The following is an 18,967-nucleotide window of genomic DNA, read 5'->3' as shown; positions in this document are numbered from 1 at the left end:
TTGTTACAATTCATAACCTCTATAACGTGGAAATCTTAGGAGGAAAAGGGTGCTGATGAGGCGGTGACATGAGATGAAGATATGTGTGTTGAATGGAGAGGGTGTGGGTTTAATTATCTCTGCCTGGCCTCACATCCCTACTCTGGCATTCACACACACAGACTTGATTAAATATAACCTAGTTAAGCTCAAAGTCCTCCGTGTGTGTGTGTGTGTGTGTGTGTGTGTGTGTGTGTGTGTGTGTGTGTGTGTGTGTGTGTGTGTGTGTGTGTGTGTGTGTGTGTGTGTGTGTGTTGGAGACTATGACATGAAGTTGGGCCAGAACAAGTCGTCAAGTTTCTGACTCCACCCTCCTGGGAGGGTGACAGCTGGTAACGATGGAAACACTCGCTGGAATCTCGTTAATTGGCTCGAATGACTCTGACGGCTCACCCTACTTTGAGTAGGATCTGCTAGGATTCCTCGTTGTTTCCCAATCACCTACTTACAGCGCCCTGCGGAATCGGTCGCACCCATCTAACAAAAATGACAATAATTCAATGCATTTTAAGGGGATTTTAACTGATACACCAACCAAAATTAGAGCATAATTATTAAATTGAAAGAAAAAGATTTGGATCTGACTCTGGATTTTGAGTGGGCCATTTTAACACATGAACATGCTTTGGTCTGAACCTAAACTCTGTAGCTCTTGCTGTGTTTCTAGTTTTCTACTAAAAGGGGAAGTGGTGCATAATTGTGAACGGAACGGCAAACGAAACATGGAATTTCTGAAAAGTGTGTCAAGCCAATTTAGCCTCGATGACTCCGCTACCACTTAGTGCAATAAACTGCCTTCAGAAAAGTTTCAAGCTTGCCCTGAGTCGTGTAGTGGGCACAGCAGACTTGTTGAAGAAGGTGCAGTAGTCAGAGGAGAGCTCTGAATTATACAAAAAAAAAACACTACATGTGGCGGCAAACTAACGCCGCAAATCCCCTCCCTGCAGTCCCACCCTGAAACACGGCATTAGCAGCTCCATAGAGATGCTTTTCTTCAACAGAGACACGGAAACTGGTCCACGTCGACGGGGAAGATGGATGGAGCTGAACAAGGGTAATGCTGGAAGAAAAGAGACCGCACAAGACTTGTGGCAGAGGAGGACGCTGACTTCCCATCAGGACAAACAATCCCCAACATGCTGGTGGTATGTAGCAGCTGGAGCAAAAAGTGGTTCTTCAAAGTTTTTGACTGAGGGGTAACTGAATAGAAAATGTCACACTTTTCAGAGCTTGTGACTGCAACGCCGTAAAATATGAAGAAATCTAAGGGGTGTCAATGCTTCTGCAAAGAACAAAACAACAAAAAAAACACGCCCTGCATGTGATCAAAAATACAAAAGGAGAACGAGCAGAAAAGCTAGGTACACGTAAAAGAGTGAGTGACTTAACTTTTCTCATCCTTAAACAAAAGGAAAACGCCTCATGCTCTGCTGAATAAGTTATGTCCTGTGTGGTGTAAATAGAAATGTGCAAAAGCTGCATGCTACCAACCAGTTTGAGTCATTAGTGTGTGTGTGAGTTAAGTGTGTCATACATTAAAGTGTTATGTGCTACATATAAAGATCATAATACACCACAACGCAAGATGTATTCTTCAAAGTTAACGATAGCATCCCCTCTCAACAGGAAATGATGAAAGCCAGTGAAGCAGACAGAAACAGAAAAAAATGTTATGTAAGAGTTGTAGTCAGTTTCGCTCTAGGAGTAAAACTTTCCTGTGATTTCAGTGGTTTTCATTCATCGTTTTCTTTTTCTTTTTTTATGAGCAGCCTGTTTCAAAGACGCTATTTGTTCCCTTTCATTCAGCAAGTTATGAGTCAAGGGTCAAGATATGATAACACTGGTTAGAAATAAGATTTTATATACATAAAGAGTTATACATTATTTAAAATAAAACAAATATTCTCAAGTTTGTTATTTTTAGAGATGCACCAATCAGGTTTTTCTTTGATGTCAAATCTGCCATAGGTTTTAACATATAAGAAAATGAAGGAATTAAATGATTTACCTGTTTATGCATTGAACCAGGGCTCCCTAACCTTTATCTGATATTAATTAGAAAAAGAAAAAAAGGGTATGCTCTTGGTTTAAGTGTTCATAGGCTGAAAATGGTGGAAGGTTTCAGCTTTGATGCTTTTTATCGAATGGGAAATGGAAGGAGATTTTGTAGCATTTGACCATCACATCAATGATAACAGCTGTTTATATTGAATTCTAAAATATTTTAACATTCAATCTCACAGGGAATTTAAATGTTGTTGTGACTTGTATTATGTGTGTTTCTTCAAAGAGTTGTTGTTGATGCTGATGGCTGTAGGGCAGGAAGCATCTCCTGTAGTGGTCAGTATTCCAGCACATCTGATGAAGACTCTGGCTGAAAAGTCAATGAGAGTCTGATAAAGATGATGCTCAGGGTTGCGCATAATGTTCTTTAATTTATAAAGAATCTCTCTTTGCACAATCATCTCCAGAGGTGCTGTAGGAGGTCCCAGAACAGAACCAGCCTTCTTAGCTTGTTGAGCTTTTGATAGTCACTGATTCCGATGTTGCTACCACAACAGATGATGGCGAAAGAGTTGACACACTGAAAAATGCACTTATCAAAGATATGTTATCCTGCTGCAAATACAGCATTAGCTCACTGGCAGTGCAAAGCGACAGGTTTAAGAACGTCTTTGAGTCAAGACCATCGAGAAAACGTAAAAACAAAGGAAGGTTGTTCCACAGGTGTCATGAAATGGTTTAGTAGTTATACCTACTACTACTATGAGTACTGGGAGTATTCTGTTTTAACAACTCTGCTATCTAGGGAGAGCCCAACTTTACTCGTGTAAAGTGTGTATTTCTTTCTAGAATTTCTCAATTTCCTGCTTTGACACCAACCAAATATTTCTCAAATAATCTAAAAAAGCTACGGGATGTACTACGACATTTTTCAATAAACTCTACAAGGAATTACAGCAAATAAAAGCATAGTGGGTGACTGTGGCTTGATGGGTTGAGTAGTTGTCTGACAATCAGAAGGTTGTGGGTTCAATTCCAAATCCCTTTGGGCAAGGCAATTAACCCAGAGTCGCTTACCGAGCTGTGTCTCGGTGTATGAATGTGTGTGCGTTAGTGAGAGCGATTGGGTGAATGTGGCTATAGTGGTCAGCATGACTGGAAATGCGCTATATAAGTTCAGTCCATTTACCATATATTAGATCAGAAGTGCAAAAGAACTCCATAAGCAAAGCTTTATGGAGCTCAACAATTTTCAAGAGCTTAATAATGACTTTAACACAGGCTGCAGTAAAAGTGTTCTAGCTGTTGTACATGATGAGGGGGGAAAAAACAGTATATTGGAAACAAGGTACAAAGTAACATGTTTTTTTTTTCTGTGGAGTGCAGAAACTAAAGCGAGAAGCCAGGTGATTAATATGTAATGGGTAATGAGAAGAAAAACAAGGCTGAAGGAGTAAAGTAGGAGGAAACAGGACTTTCATCAGTGCCGATCAACCTCGTCCCCAGGCACAGTGCCATTATTGCCTGTGTTGAACAAACTCCAGCCTCGTTGCTCTCCTTGCACATCACTCCGAGCGATTCACGCTCGCACACAGAAAAGGTTTAAAGCAAAGAACTCTGCTTAGCATGCACGATCAAATGAGACTGTTCCCAGTTTACTGTGTTGCACAGACAGAGAGCGCTAGGCAACATCTGAGGGAAATAAACCTGCAAGCGGAAGTACCCGGGTTGTCTGGGTCGAGCTACACTGTTTCCAAGCAACCAGGTGATTCCTCCGAAGAGCCTCTCCTGGGGAGATTCCCTTATTTATGTGCGGGCATTTACTCACTTGTGAGTCCGCACGCTGGCTCGCGTGTGCGCTGCTGTTTAACTGTATGGTGGTGGAAATGTGTGTGAGTTAGTGCTGACACAGGGAGAGTACGGGGATATGGGATGCGGCCATGGTAACAACTCAGCGGGGTGCTGTGGAGATATGTTCATCGCTTTCAGGCACTTGGAGAGACATGTTTGCTTGTAGGACTGTCATTACTGCCATGAATATTCTATTAATTTAAAGGCTTTTTTTTTTCCTCATGCATTTGAAATGTTTCTTTTGAAGAGTGTAACACTAACACCGCATAAAACTGTTATTATTATCTTTTTAAAACAAGTCCGGGGGCACACGTTTGAGTTTATTGTGGGTTTCTTTAACCTACATAAAGCCAAAACACACATCCATACAAAAAAAACTCCAAAAAGTATTTGCTTGAATTTGTCTTAAAGGTATACTATGCAACCGGGGTTGATTTTCCAGCGAGGCTCCCCCCAGAGGGCGAAAGTAAAAGTGCACTGTCATAAAGATGCTAAGCTGTTCTGGTTTCTCCAGCAAGCCAGGCGCGGTTGTTTTGAGCTTAGCAGACAGGCGAACGCAACGAAAAGTGGAAAAAAACGGCAGTACAAACAATGACTAACAGTGAAAGTACATCAGGGTTTCCCGCAGCGCTATCTTGGCCAAACTCACGCTACCGCCTCGCCAACATTCAAAAAATAAATAAATAATAAAAAATAAATAAAAATAATAATAATAATAATAATAATAATAATAATAATAATAAATAGTCGATATGCTTGCATGTTTATTTGACATATAGTGAATGGCAGGGTAAAAACACATGGAGTTCTCGCCGTAAAGCAAGACCGACCCTTGTGGTCTTGCACGAGACTTTTGAGCCTGTGTGTGCGGGCCGAGGGCTCCTGCAATTGCAAGTACGGTATTTCCCCCACAGACCACCAGGGCGGCCGAGAAAACCTTTGTTCGACCTGAAATTACTCATTTAATCATCCAAAACGGTATGGAACACATTAATTAACTGAAAAATTACATACTATGCCTTTAACAAGTCACATCACGCCCTGCGACAGACTGGCGACCTGTCCAGGGTGAACCCCGCCTCTCGCCCAGAGAACGCTGGAGATAGGCACCAGCAACCCCCGCAACCCCATGAGGGATTAAGCGGGTCAGAAAATGGATGGATGGATGGATGGAAGTCACATCACTGCATGCTTTATGGAGCCATCAAGAAGGTTCAAGCGTAATTGGGGCTTGATGCGTCACCGTCTTCATGGCAGAAACGGTTAAGTTCATTTAAACTAGCTGGTTTCAGACTTTTTTTAAACATGATAGCACCCAACCTTTAAAGCGAGTTAAGGATGAGGCCAAACCAAAAGGGCAATGATCATCTTCTACAGAAATTTGCAACATTGTCTTGTTAGAACACCCAGTTTTGTTCACATTTTCAACAATCTGATCCAAATTGTCCCCTTTAGGTGAAGGGAACTTTCACAGATTCAAGCTTATGACAGGCTGAAAGATGCTGGGAAAGTTTAATAACGCCGTGGACTGAGAGGGTGCTGAGCGACCAAGACGGAAGCCAGCCTCTAATTAAAAATCATCTCGCAGGCCAACCCTCCTAAAACACTCCTAAAACACAACCACATTTGTACTCTCTAAAAGCCGTTTAAATTAGATTTATTGAATTCCCTTTAGAGCAATTATGACACAATTTTTATCCCAGGAGTCTACAAAAGTGGTTTAGGTATTCTTGAAAGAAAAAATATTCAGAAGCAGAAATGTTATACAAAGCAACGTAATCTCTCCATGAAGTATTCCTTTCCCCCATAGGGCAAACCTTCATGACAATAACGCCGCTCATCTGTAACACTGACAATAACATGACTTAATCTAATTCAGTCGACTCTATAAATCTAAACGAGTCGCAACACTTTTTATTTTTCTTCCAAATGTTAATGGATTTCCCCCTGTCCAGAAACCAAATTTCCTCCACACTTGTGCAGAACGGCCACCCTGCAGCACACCTCCCAGGACCCCTGGCCTTGCTCTGACAGCTGGGTCCGTGTATACGTGCACAGCGTCTATCATACTAAGTTTTGCACTTGGTTTTCTTGGCCTGGGCCCGATGTGAGCAGAAAAACCGACAGAGACGGAGGTAGAGGTGCTGACCTCCAGAGCCATCAAAGAGGTGTGCAGTTAGAGACAAAATGGAAAGCCTCTCTGTGCAGCTTCACCCAAACTGAGATGCTGCCTCACGCACACATAAATCTGCACAAAAGCAACGTTACGGAACATTTTCATTGCATATGAAAGCACAGGTGTTTACAGGCTAATGTTTTTGCTAAGTGTGAGCCACAGTGATGCATGTGGTGCCAGTACATTTGGCACATTTCTCCTAACAGACCCAGTGTAACTGAGTCAGACTTGTGGACCACTTGGCTCGGACGCACTTCTTAAAGTCTGCCAGCAAATATTCTAGAGGTCTGAGAACAGGGCTGTGTGATCCATTAAGCCATTTTATTATAATGTGTTTTTTTAAAAACCTTTCCAGCTCATGTCTTTAGATGTTCATCAGCAGTTTCACATAATTTTCTTTCCTATTTTGTGAAGTGCACCAAGTTATTCTGCCACAAATCACAAAACATGATGCTGCCACTCCTGTACTTCACATTTGGGTTGATGTTCTCAGGCTTGCATGCTTCTCCTTTTTTCTCCGCCAAAATTCACCAATGGTCTTTATGGCTGAAGCAGTGTGTTATTATAGTTATTGACATTAAAATGCCAGAAAGAAAAAAAACATTTTTAGTGTTACTTTATGTATTCTAACGTTACAGAAATTGTAAGACTAAAACTTGTGTCGGCAGGTCAAGGCATTTTGCAGATTGCTTCATAGTGGCTTTCACCGATGTGGCAGAGAAGGTTTTGCAGAGGATAGTGAGGACAGAGGAGTGGTGATTTACGGACCGATGCACAGAATATGGTTGGATGTTTCTCACAAGCTCTTATTTGCATCTTCTTGAGAAGTTTTAAAACCAAAGGTGACAGCGCCTTTATGGCAGCGGCACCGAGACTCTGGAACAACTTGCCTTGGCATATTCAATCGGCAGGCTCCTTGGAGGTTTTTTAAATCCTCTCTAAAAACACATTTCTTCTCCCTGGCTTTTAATCAAGTCTAGGTGGACATTTGGAAAAATTATATTTTATTTTAACATTTATTTTGCTTAAATTGAAACATTTATCCTATTATATTTTATCTGCAGTCAATTTTTCTTTTTGCATTGTGTTTATGTATTTTAGCATTCAGTTTTTATTTTATACTCTGTGATTTCTGTACAGCACTTTGGTCAACCCCGGTTGTTTTAAATGTGCTTTATAAATAAAGTTTGAGTTGAGTTGAGTTTTTGGACTCCTCACATCAAGCGAACGGTACCACAACATGAAAATCAAAACCACCAGGCTGCTTTCGGCCTCGATCAGCGGAAATGCTGCACTCGTGTTAAGATTATGCACTCAATATTTCTGCGCGCAGATCAGGCATAACATTATGGCAACATGCTTAATCGTGCGATGACTCCCCTTTTGTCACCAAAACATCCCTGATTCTTTAAGGCACGGATACTGTTAGAGCCCTGAATGTGTGCTAAGGTAACTGAGACCCAGATGTGGGCTGTAGATCCCACAAGCCCTGTAAGTTGTGAGGTGAAGCTTGGTATGGACCCGTGTGACCAATTTAGAGAACAATTCAACACCTCAAACTGTTTCTGAACCAGTTTCCCTTCATGGCAGAGAAATCATCTGACTGATACAGGCAACGGCATTCAGGGAACAGTGTCTCTATGAACGTATACATGGTCTGCAGCAAGGCTTGGGTACTTGATACACGTCAAAGTGACGTCCACATGGATGGCAGGACTCAGGTCTTCTCTGCAGAACATTTCCCAAAGCCTCCACTGCCTTTGTCTCATACTACATTCAGGTGCCACTTTTAAAACATCTCATTTGACACAAAGTTTGCCTGCGGCCCGATATTTCCAACAAACAAACAGATGTTGTGTCGAAGAGACAATCAGCGTAAAACTGCACAATATTAGGAAAACATGCACCATGCAATACAGTTGGTGAATATTATGACACTATTTATAGTTCATGTCTTCCTGCTTTGGGGGTTGTTGTCACCGTGGAACTTAGATTGTGAGTAGTCTATTCAGATACTTGCCAAAACTAACATAAAACCAAATAACCCAAAGCCTGTTTTTATTGAAAAAAATTCTATATTGCTAAAAGTGCTGTTATGCTAATTAAGTTGCACAGCAAGAATAGGATAATAAAACAGTTTCTTAAAGACGCTACATCTTAACAACCTCTTAAAACACATTTTGCTGCACTAAAATCATAAATGTATGACAGACAAACAGATCATGAGTGTATGCACTTATATGATTAGCTGAGTAATCTTTTGCAACACTTGATGAGGTGCAATATATTGCAATATATCGTGCAGCCTTAATTGTTGCTATTCACTTCACTGGTTGGTGCTCATAGTGTTTTGCCTAATCTATGTACTGAATATATTTTATCTGTATGGGATATTCTTTTTAATAATATTTTACTCTAATTTGTCCTTCCTTTAACATAAACGGATGCTTTTGTCTCTTTCTGCTCTGTCCTCTAGAACCCCCGACCCGATACGGGACACAGCCGCACTCACACTGATTTGGGTTCTGCTGGAGGTTTCTTGCTGTTAAAAGGGACTTCCCACTGTCGCCACGTGCTTGCCAAGTATGAGAGATTGCTGCAAGTCAACGAGTTGCAGCAATCGGCCAAGTCTCCTTGGAGGGAAAACTTTTTTTTAACAACTAGCATAACACAGACACACATAGATATAGAGACAAAGCAGAACTCAACAGTCTCGTTTTGTAACCTACTTTGTAGTATAATGTTTGTAATTGAATTTGAACCCATGACTGGTTTGTATTGGACTGATTGGTTCACATATTTCTGAAGATGAATAATGCTTGTTTGTCTTACAAAGCACCTTGAGGGAGTCACGTGGGACCGCCGAGGAAGATGGCAGCACGCTAGGAGAGCTCCGGAAACCGACAATTTTTTTTCACATTTAAATGGTATATATACCTCTCAATTTATCCGGACATAAATACATTCGATACGCTAAATCCTAAAGTCATTTTACAAAACCAGATATTAATAATTCACCGACGAAATGTCAAGCAACAACAAAGCTAACTTTTTCAAAGGTGCGACAACGAGGGGTAAGCTAGCAGCGAGGACCAGCCCCACACCTGAAAGCACTGCTGCAGAATTAAGCTGCGTTACAGAGAAACATACCGACTCCAACTTCATGGAAGAAATACGGAAAATGAGTGCAACACTACAAGTTGTGGCGGCAGATGTTGTCTTGATTAAAGAAACAACTAAAGAGCTTAAAGATTCCGTGGAGAATATTCTAATTAGGCTGGGTGAGGTCGAACAGCGAGTGTCCGACATTGAAGATGCTAGTGCCCAGATGGAGAAATGTGTGGAGGTATGTGACAAGAAGCTGGCGACTCTTTGGGAACGAGTGGAGGACTTGGAGAACCGGAGTCGGAGGAACAATGTGAGAATGGTGGGGTTGAAAGAAGACAAAGAAGAAAAAGGAAACGTGCGTCAGTATGTGGAAAGGATCATTGCTCAAGGGCTCGGCCTCACGGGCGGCGAGTTCGAAGTGGAGCGGGCCCACCGCTCACTGGCGCCTAAGCCTGATGTCAATAAACCACCGCGAACCATCCTGATTCGGTTCCTGCGCTCATCGGCTCGGGACAAGGTGCTGCAGATGGCCAAAGAAAAGCGTGGGCTGGAGTGGGAAGGCTGCAAACTATCTTTCTTTGAGGACCTGTCGAAGGAGCTGGTGGAGAAAAGGAGAGCTTTCAACACTGTAAAGAAACGCCTCCGGGAAATGGAGGTGAAACACCGGCTGCTGTTTCCAGCGACACTCCTCTTCACCTGGAAGGGCGAGAGGAAGACTTTCCGGGATAATTCAGAGGCCGAACGGTTCCTGCAAGAAGCTAAGTGAAAAACGAGCGTTACTATTTGAGGTGTATACTTATCAAAACATTATGTAAAATTGATGTCGGTTTTGTGCGTCGGAGTTCGGATGGCTGTGCTGCCCAAGGACGATTTTCAAGGCGTTTCACGGACCAAGTTTAAATAGAGGGGTTAAGAAAAGGACTAACAGCGGCAGCATGTTCTGTGTCGCCTTGCTTAGTTCTGTGTTATATTTCTTTTTTTTTCTTTTTTTTCTGCACCAGGCCAGTGTTCTTAAGTTTGCGAATGTTGTTAGTATTAGTTATTATGTTGTTGTGTATGTACCTCGTTAAGTGGCAGATCAAATCACGCAAAGTACCAAGTAGCAAAAGATGTCTAAGGGATATATCAACATAATATCGTGGAATATTAATGGATGCGGGCACCCAATTAAGAGACAAAAAGTTTTGACTTATCTAAAATCCAAGGGCGCTGATATTGCACTCATTCAGGAATCACATATAACTGGGGAGGAAGAAGCTGCCAAGTTTAAAAGAGGCTGGGTGGGTAAAGTGTACCACAGCTCATTTTCAAGCAAACGAAATGGTGTAATGATTCTTGTTAATAAAAATATAAGTTTTGTTATGCTTAAACAACATAATGATAAGGAAGGGCGTTTCATATGTATTGAAGCCTTGCTGAATGGAATTAGGACTGTCCTTTGCAACATTTATGCTCCTAACCAGGAAGAACCAGACTTCTTTCATGAAATTAATAATATAATAGGAAACACTGAGGGACATATTATTCTGGGAGGCGATTTCAACCAGGTGATGGACGGATTTATTGACAAAAGTACGCCGGGGAGGAACTCAGCACCTAAGGATAGGGCTGCCATCCAAATGGTAGCACAGGACTGGAATTTGGTTGATATATGGAGACTGATAAACCCAAGAGAGAGAGAATATACCTTCTACTCTCACAGTCATAAGACATATTCTAGAATTGACTTTTTCTTAATATCTAATAAGCTAGTGGAATCCGTAATGGGCTGTGAAATAGGAGCAATTATTATAAGTGACCATGGCACAGTGGAGTTACATATAGACTTCAAGGTGGAAAAAGAAAGAAGAGGACGTTGGAGACTTAATACTATGCTACTTCAAGATGAGGCATTTAGTAATTCTATTCTGGAGGACCTTAATTTTTTTCTTCAAGTAAATAAGGGTTCCACCGATAATATAGCCTCAGTGTGGGAAGCCTCGAAAGCGTACATTCGGGGTAAATTCATTGCGTATGCATCAAAAATTTAAAAAGAAAATAATGAGAAAGAAAAAAAGTTGGAAAAAGAAATTTTTGTGTTAGAGAAAAAAATAGCACAGAAATACTCAAATCCTCTATATCAAACACTATGTAATCTTAAATATCAGTTACATGAGCTATATAATAAGAAAGCTGAATATGCATTATTCAGACTTAAAACAAAATTTTATGAAGGTGGGGAAAAAAATGGCAAATTATTAGCAAGACAACTTAAACAACAAGATAATTCGAATAACATTCCAATAATTAGAAAAGATGGCAAGACATTTACTGCAGTCAAAGACATAAATAGGATATTTGTAGAGTTTTATAAAAACCTTTACACATCTGCTAATGAACCTGACTCAGAAGAAATTAATGCCTTTTTCTCATTACTGAAGTTACCAACCATCTCCAATGAGCAAAGAGAAAAATTGGATTCTCCTATCACTCTAGAAGAAATCAAAGCTACGATCTTGTCAATGAAACCTGGAAAATCACCGGGCCTGGATGGCTTCCCAGTCGAATATTATAAGAAATATATCGACAGCATTGCCCCAATATTATATGATGTGTATAGAGAAGCCTTTGATTCAGGCTCTCTACCTGGCACTTTAAATGAGGCTCTGATATCACTTATTCCTAAAAAAGACAGAGACATTTCAGATCCATCTAACTTTAGACCCATCAGTCTTATAGGAGTAGATTGTAAAATACTAACAAAAACACTAGCATCGCGATTAGAAAAAGTACTTCCGGATATCATAAATGAAGATCAGGTAGGCTTTATTAAGAACAGATCTTCAGTCGACAATATGAGAAGGCTTACTCATCTAATACATTTGAATAATTCTAATCCAACCCCTGTTGCGACATTTTCTTTAGATGCTGAGAAAGCCTTTGACCGCGTGGAATGGGGCTTTCTTAAAACAACACTTCTAAAATTTGGATTTGGATCCATGTTCTGCAAATGGGTTGACTTATTATACTCTAAACCAAAAGCAGCAATTATGACGAATGGTCAGTTATCTGAATTTTTTCATCTTTCTAGAGGGACAAGGCAAGGTTGTGCCTTGTCCCCATTGCTTTTCACGCTGGTGGTGGAACCACTAGCCGTGGCGATAAGAGTCAACCCAAGAATTAAAGGAATTTATGCAGGAGGAAAAGAGCACAAGCTACTTATGTATGCGGATGACATCTTAGCTGTTATAGCAGATCCAATCGTCTCTGTCCCAGCTCTACTACAGTGTGTTGAATCATATTCAAAATTTTCAGGATACAAGATTAATTGGAATAAATCTGAGTGTATGCCCATATCCCAAACATGTCATTCAAATTATATTACACAATTTAATTTTAAATGGGTGCCCTCAGGTTTGAAGTATCTGGGTATAAAACTTCATCCGAATGTAGAAGAAATAATGCCACTGAATATGGAACCGCTTCTTCAGAAAATAAAAACTCATCTTAATAAATGGGCAAAATTGAAGCTCTCTTTATGGGGAAAGGTGAATGTAATAAAAATGGTGATAGCCCCATTATTTAATTATGTGTCCATGATGGTACCTGTTGACATCCCATCCCAGGTTTACAAACAGTATGACACTTATGTTAAGGACTTCCTTTGGGACAAGAAGAAACCCAGAATTAGTATTAAGAAAATGTGGTGTGCAAGGGACATAGGAGGCATGGCCCTCCCTAACGTAAGGTTGTATAATCTTGCATTCGAAATGTCCAGGTTGTCTAAATATTTTGAAAAGGGAGAAACAAAATTGAGTTGGATGAATATTGAAGAAGAGTTGGTGAACCCATTCAGACCAATAGATGTCCTTTCCCATGGTAAATCGGATAATAGACAACCTCTGTCTGCAAATCCAATATTAGCACATTCCAAAATAGTATGGAAGGAGATGCATAAAATATGTAAGATGTCACATTTAAAACAGTTGTATTCTTCATTGTGGTTTAATCCATCCATTTGTATTGGAAGAAAAACAGTTTATTGGAAAGAATGGCTGGTGAAAGGAATACGTATTGTGGATGATCTATATACAGATGGGGCGTTTATATCTTTTTCAGATATCATGCTAAAATATAACATAAAAAAAGATAATTTCTGGAAATATTTACAAATCAGAGACTGTATTATTAAAGACAATTTCATATGTAAGGATAATCCGATACAAGAGTTCATGGGCCCAAGCAAAATCAAATATAAAGCATCTATATTTTATAGATTATTCAATAACATGCCTAGGGATGTGTGTAAAAGTCTTGGGATTGTCTGGCAGAGGGACCTTGGTTGCATTTTTAGCGATGAAGAATGGTTGAAAATACTCTCAAATAATGGTAAATATATCAAAGAATCGAGAGGGAAATTTACGCATTATAAGATGATACATAGATTCTATTTCACCCCATCCAGGCTCCATAGAATGGGCCTGCTGGCCGATAATCTATGCTGGAAATGCAAAATGGAATCAGGAACTTTTATACATGCGATATGGGAATGTATATGCATCTCCCCTTTCTGGAAAGCAGTATTACAACACATTGGAAGTTGGATAGGGGTGGGGATACCCATGTCACCAAGACTATGTTTACTGGGGGATCCAACTGTGATGCCTAATTTGTCTAAACACCAAAACACCGTGGTGCAGGTGGGGACGGTCACGGCTGCCAGAATAATCCTCAGACTATGGAAATCTTCAACTGTTCCGAATGTTAAAAGCTGGTTGGGATTAATGGTGGAAATAGTGTCATATGAACAAATGCTAGCTAAGCTAAATGATGACATAGAAAACTTCAAGAAATCTTGGAACTACTTTCTTTCCTGCAATACTGGGACAAGTAAACTTCTTTGATGAACATTTGTTTTGAAAGTATTATTTACTGTAAGCTACTGTTTACTATGGATGTTTCTGCTAACATCGAGGATATTTGTAAATGTCAATTTTCTGTGAAACTTATTGATTTGATATGCGCTGGCCTGGTTGCTTTGGTTGTTTGGTGTTTTTGTTTTGTTTTGTGAGAGGGTTGGGAGGGGTTATATACTTATGTTGTGAAAAATAATAAAAAAATTTAATAAAAAAAACAAAAAAAAAAACAAAGCACCTTGAGGTGACATTTCCTGTGAATTGGCACTATTAAAATAAGCTGAACCGAATTTTATCCAAGCGCGGTTCGTTTGCTGTGCTTCTTGCTGCTTCTGAGAAGTAAATTGTTAGGAGGGCTGCCACTCCACGGGGCTCCCACGACCCACGCTAATGAAGGCACGTGTTTCCTTTTCCTATGTTACTCCTGGTGTACATTTTATTTATTCAGCAATTATATCTATATTGTATGGAGAACACAAAGTGCTGACTGTTGCACCTACCCACAGACGAGCACGTAACAACACACTCACACACACACACACACATACATAGATGGGCTCACATAGAGTCATAAGCCGTGGAAAATATTCAATTTGGACAGCCTCGACAAATCCCCGAGGTGCTGCTGACGTTTATACACGCTTCAGAGTATTCCTGGCTGCTCTGTCACACACACACACAGCGCCGATAAACGCGCCGGAACACTCTAACACCTTTACGGCGGAACTGGATGGAGGCAGCGAGATGGCGAGAAGGACCGGGAGGTGAGATGATAAAGACAGAAGCAGAGTTGGTTTTCGGGAGGTGACGCGTGTCTTCTTCGCCGTTTGCAACCTCTCCTGCCGTATAAATAGAGGCCAGTAACAATGCGACTGACAGGCAGCTGTAACCTTGCAGATTCATTAGGGCTTGTCACTATGGAAACCTGCAATCAGGACCAAAATGCTGGCCGTCTCTTTCTACAAGTAATGGGCCCAGGGAAATACCTGAGCTCTTCCGAAGACACAGCCGCATGCAGACGCGCACACGCGTGCACGGCGCTGACCTTCTCCCCACCCCTTTCCCGTGTTTAAAGGGAACATAAACATCTCGGCGCTTGTTACCTTGCATCTACACCGGTTCTGAGAAAGTACAGAGCAGAAAGCAGAGACACCGGAGTTATGAAAAGAGAGTCGCAGTTCAGGAGCACTTCCAGCAGTAAAGGATATGGGTGGCAGACAACACGGAGGCACCAGGAGCGGGGAGGGCTGGTTTGGGTCAGCGCCAACAGAACTACTGGTGCTAGGGAGGGGTACGGCAGCTCTTCCTTTTCCTTCTCCTCCCCTTCCTCCCCTTTGTTCTCCAACTCTTGTTCCTCCACTGACACATGTACCTTCTCCCCATCGTCGTCCTCGTCCTCGCCCTCCTGCGTCGGTCCTCCATGCTGCTCGTGCAGGTCTGGCTCCTGGGTGCCCGTCATGGCGGCGCCGTGAACAGCCCCAACCTACGAAAGGGGGCAAAGGGGCACCATCAGACCGTTCCTCCTCCGCAGGCTTTGGCCATCTGCTCTGGTGCCTCCGAAGCGAACTGGGACCGATTGTCGACAGACTCGGCGATCCAGTCCGGGAAACATGGATCTACAGAGATCTAAACGACAGTGAACTAAACGGTGTGGAGGAGGCGAGGAAAACAGGGTCAGAGATGACAACAGGAAGCACTCAGGCCTTCTGGTAATAATCCTGTACACTTCTCTGACAACACCAGGCCATTACTGCTGATGCGTTAATCCAGACTGGTTCCAAACAATCTGGACATAAAAACGATCCTGTGTCTGTCAACGTTTTTTTTTTTTTTCCCTGTCAAAAGCAGAACAAAGTCTGCTTTTTTTTTTTATTACAGAGCTTTTACAGCAAAATCACCAGTACCAAATCAACTCCAACACTTCTGCAGTGTCTATATGTTGCTTAAATCGTTTAAAAAGTTGGTACCTTAAGTTCAGTTTAGTAGCAAACACTGGCTTTATCTGTATTTAGCTGTAAAACACTAACTAGCCCTGACTACTGTTAGTTCTTAGGTTCTAACTTTGTCGCAGGATTTATTTGTCGGACGTAGAGTGGTGTATACAGAACCTATAGTCCTAAGCACAACTGTCCTGGGTTTGATTCATGACCTTAAAACCTTTGCTGCCCCTTCTTCCTCTTACAATTTCCTGTCTGATTACTGTCAATAAAGCCCACTAGCAGCGCAAGAAAAGGATTTATTTGTTAATTACACCAGAGTTGCTCCACTATTAAAATCATTGGGTTTCAAGGTAATTAATCCGATTTCCCAAAACCTCCTAAAATCAGAGCTTCATTCAAAAAGAGGTCATGTTGTCTTGAAAACACCTTTTTTCCCCCAAAAGCAGGCAGCACAAACAATTTAAAAACCTGTTTCAAAGTATGAAACATAGAACAGCCTTTAATTAAAATCCTGCAAATCAAAGGGCCTGAAACGTCCAATGCCAATTACAGCACGTTTGGTGCTTTTTTGTGGAATACAGCATGCAATAAAGTGAAAAGTGTTGGAAGAGCACCTGCTCATGAAAGCATTTTGTTTGTGTAACAAGATGTACCACATTTTCAGGTAAAAAAAAAAGCATTCAATCTAGTGTCCAGTATCAACATTTTCTTGCTAATTTGTAGGTGTGTAACAATACATTGAGCCACACTAATTCATCAATTAGATGATTAAAGGAGCATAGCGCAAGTTCCAGGATTTTTGCAGATGAATGCCCCCTCTGGCGACACCAGTTTTGTTTAGAGCCATAATGTCTTTTGAGGTATGAAAGTCATAAATATTGAAGTTAGCCCGTGTTCTCTCGCTAATGCATCGATTACGCTGGACACTCAACAAAGTAGCCAGGAGAACAAGAGTGCGCACACTCTTGTGCACGCCCAGAGGATTCAGCCCGAATCAGTCTCTCATGAAAGGATTAATCCATAACCTGACTCTCGCCAGATGGATTTCATTCCGCAGAGCTCCACACATCCATCTGGGATCGCTTCATTGGAGATGTATTTCAGAAGGAGGGGCCTTATCAAGAATCCTTGCATATGATTGGATAAACCACTTATCCGTCATCTTTACTGATGTGCTAATTCGACCACTCACGTCGAAAGCAACCTGTGACGCTGGCGTTAGGGAAGATGAAGCACTCGCCAAACCAGGATGGGAAAACATTGTTTCCACTAATAAAAAAACCTTCAGAGCTGTTCTCTGGTGTTCTTTAAAATAATTAATATTCAGTAGATTGGACGACACTGTTGAAATAACAGCATCAATGTTAATGCTTGCTTCCTCGCTGTGAGCCGCCAATGTTGTCTGAATCCAAACAGTCGCTTCTCTGATACGTCACATCTAGGGAAATCCGGCGATCCTGATTGGCTCTTCCATTTTATGTGGTATTGAAATCCCTCCCAATGGCAGCGATTCCAGATGGATATGGGGAGCCATGTGGAGCTCGGCGGAACTACATCCATCTGACGAGAGTCAGGTTAATTAATCCAACCTATAGAGGCATCTGTGGTAAATAGAGGATAACTCATTTTACATGCTTGAGCAATTGTAAGACCATGTATGGGAAAGGAAAATAATATATTTCACTTCAAAACGTGCACTATGCACCTTTAACGATCCAATTAAATGAATGCAAAATGAAAACATCGATTTATATCGCCATCTTCAAGACACATCTCTATTTTGAAATGTACCATTATCATTATTGTTGTTGTTGTAAGAAGAAAAAAAAGAAGAATGCCATTTTTTTGCCTGATGCCCATAAGAGCTCAGAAATAAAATGGTCAAATCATATTTGTTTTTGTTTTGTGAGTTGATATCAATGTAAATAACAGCGTCAGAGGGGCAGATGATATTGCAACATATCGATCACAGACTTGTGTATTGAATTTAATGGAAATCGTATCGTGACGGACTCTGTGATATCAGTAAACATCGCATCATCATCCAACCAAATCGATATAACATTGTATCATAATAAAGCTGGTGATTTACACCCATACTAATTTGCAGACACATTTAAGCACATATCTTAATTTTACTTAATTCTTACAAAGAGGGCTTTGGTTCAATTCACAGTCACAGAAACAATATACACCCCGTTTAATCGTTAATATTTTACATCCTGAAGAGGTTGGTTAAAACCTCCTAGAAGAGCTTTGGTTTTTGGCTTCAGCTTCCTCAACTATTATGTGCATCCATATCTAAGGGAGGGGACTGTGACTATGGTGATTAAAAGATTTTGTGAGTTGATGTTTTCACGGTCCCCTCCTCCAGATTTGATTTTAAAAAACGATTTATAATTAAAGAGCTTCTTCAGTGCATCCTTGGTTCACAAAGGAGCGTAATGGCAGATCCTTCCTCCCAGCAGCTGTTAAATTTTAATCTATGCTCCCAACAAACTGAATAAGTCTCTGTTGTAATTTGCACAGATTTTTATTTATTGAAAATATAGTCTGATGTTGCTTTTTATCCACAATAAAACATGCACAGTATTTCATATCTCCCTGTATAGTTGCACAATTATTTGAACCTGATTCTGCTGTTTTTAATCACTATACAAAGAAAATTTCATACATAATACATTTTCCCTCATCCTACAATTTTTTTTTCTTTCTTACATTTAATGATATCTGTGTGCTCCATTTAAATTTCACTTTGCTGCTGGTACACCTGAATTTCTCCTCTGTGGGACATTAGGGGATATTTCTGTTCTATTCTAACTCCCTCTGTATGTCAATTAGAGTTATTTATCAGGAGTCTAACTCTTCCTCGTGTCTAATCAACGCTGCTCTTGCTTAAATTTTTCCAGCACCAAAAACAGCCCTGTATTTGCTGAGTTGCAAAATTAGACACT

At 40.8% G+C, this 18,967-nt stretch overlaps 1 protein-coding gene across 2 annotated transcripts in view; it reads right to left on the bottom strand.

Annotated features, from left to right (window-relative positions):
- Positions 1-18,967, bottom strand: part of cacna1hb (calcium channel, voltage-dependent, T type, alpha 1H subunit b) — a 115,297-nt gene that overhangs the window by 92,173 nt on the left and 4,157 nt on the right. Inside the window, exon 2 of one of the 2 annotated variants that reach the window (XM_036137457.1) lies at positions 15,282-15,556. In XM_036137457.1, the coding sequence (XP_035993350.1) occupies positions 15,282-15,532 (251 nt within the window). In that variant the 5' untranslated portion in view covers positions 15,533-15,556. Of the gene's footprint in view, positions 1-15,281; positions 15,557-18,967 lie in introns of those variants that run through there. The other variant, XM_021322227.2, reaches the window with a different exon arrangement.

This window comes from Fundulus heteroclitus, chromosome 5 (assembly GCF_011125445.2).
Source record: "Fundulus heteroclitus isolate FHET01 chromosome 5, MU-UCD_Fhet_4.1, whole genome shotgun sequence".
Lineage (NCBI taxonomy): Eukaryota > Metazoa > Chordata > Actinopteri > Cyprinodontiformes > Fundulidae > Fundulus > Fundulus heteroclitus.
Note: the sequence above shows the minus strand (reverse complement) of the source record. Positions and strands in the feature narration are given on the sequence as shown.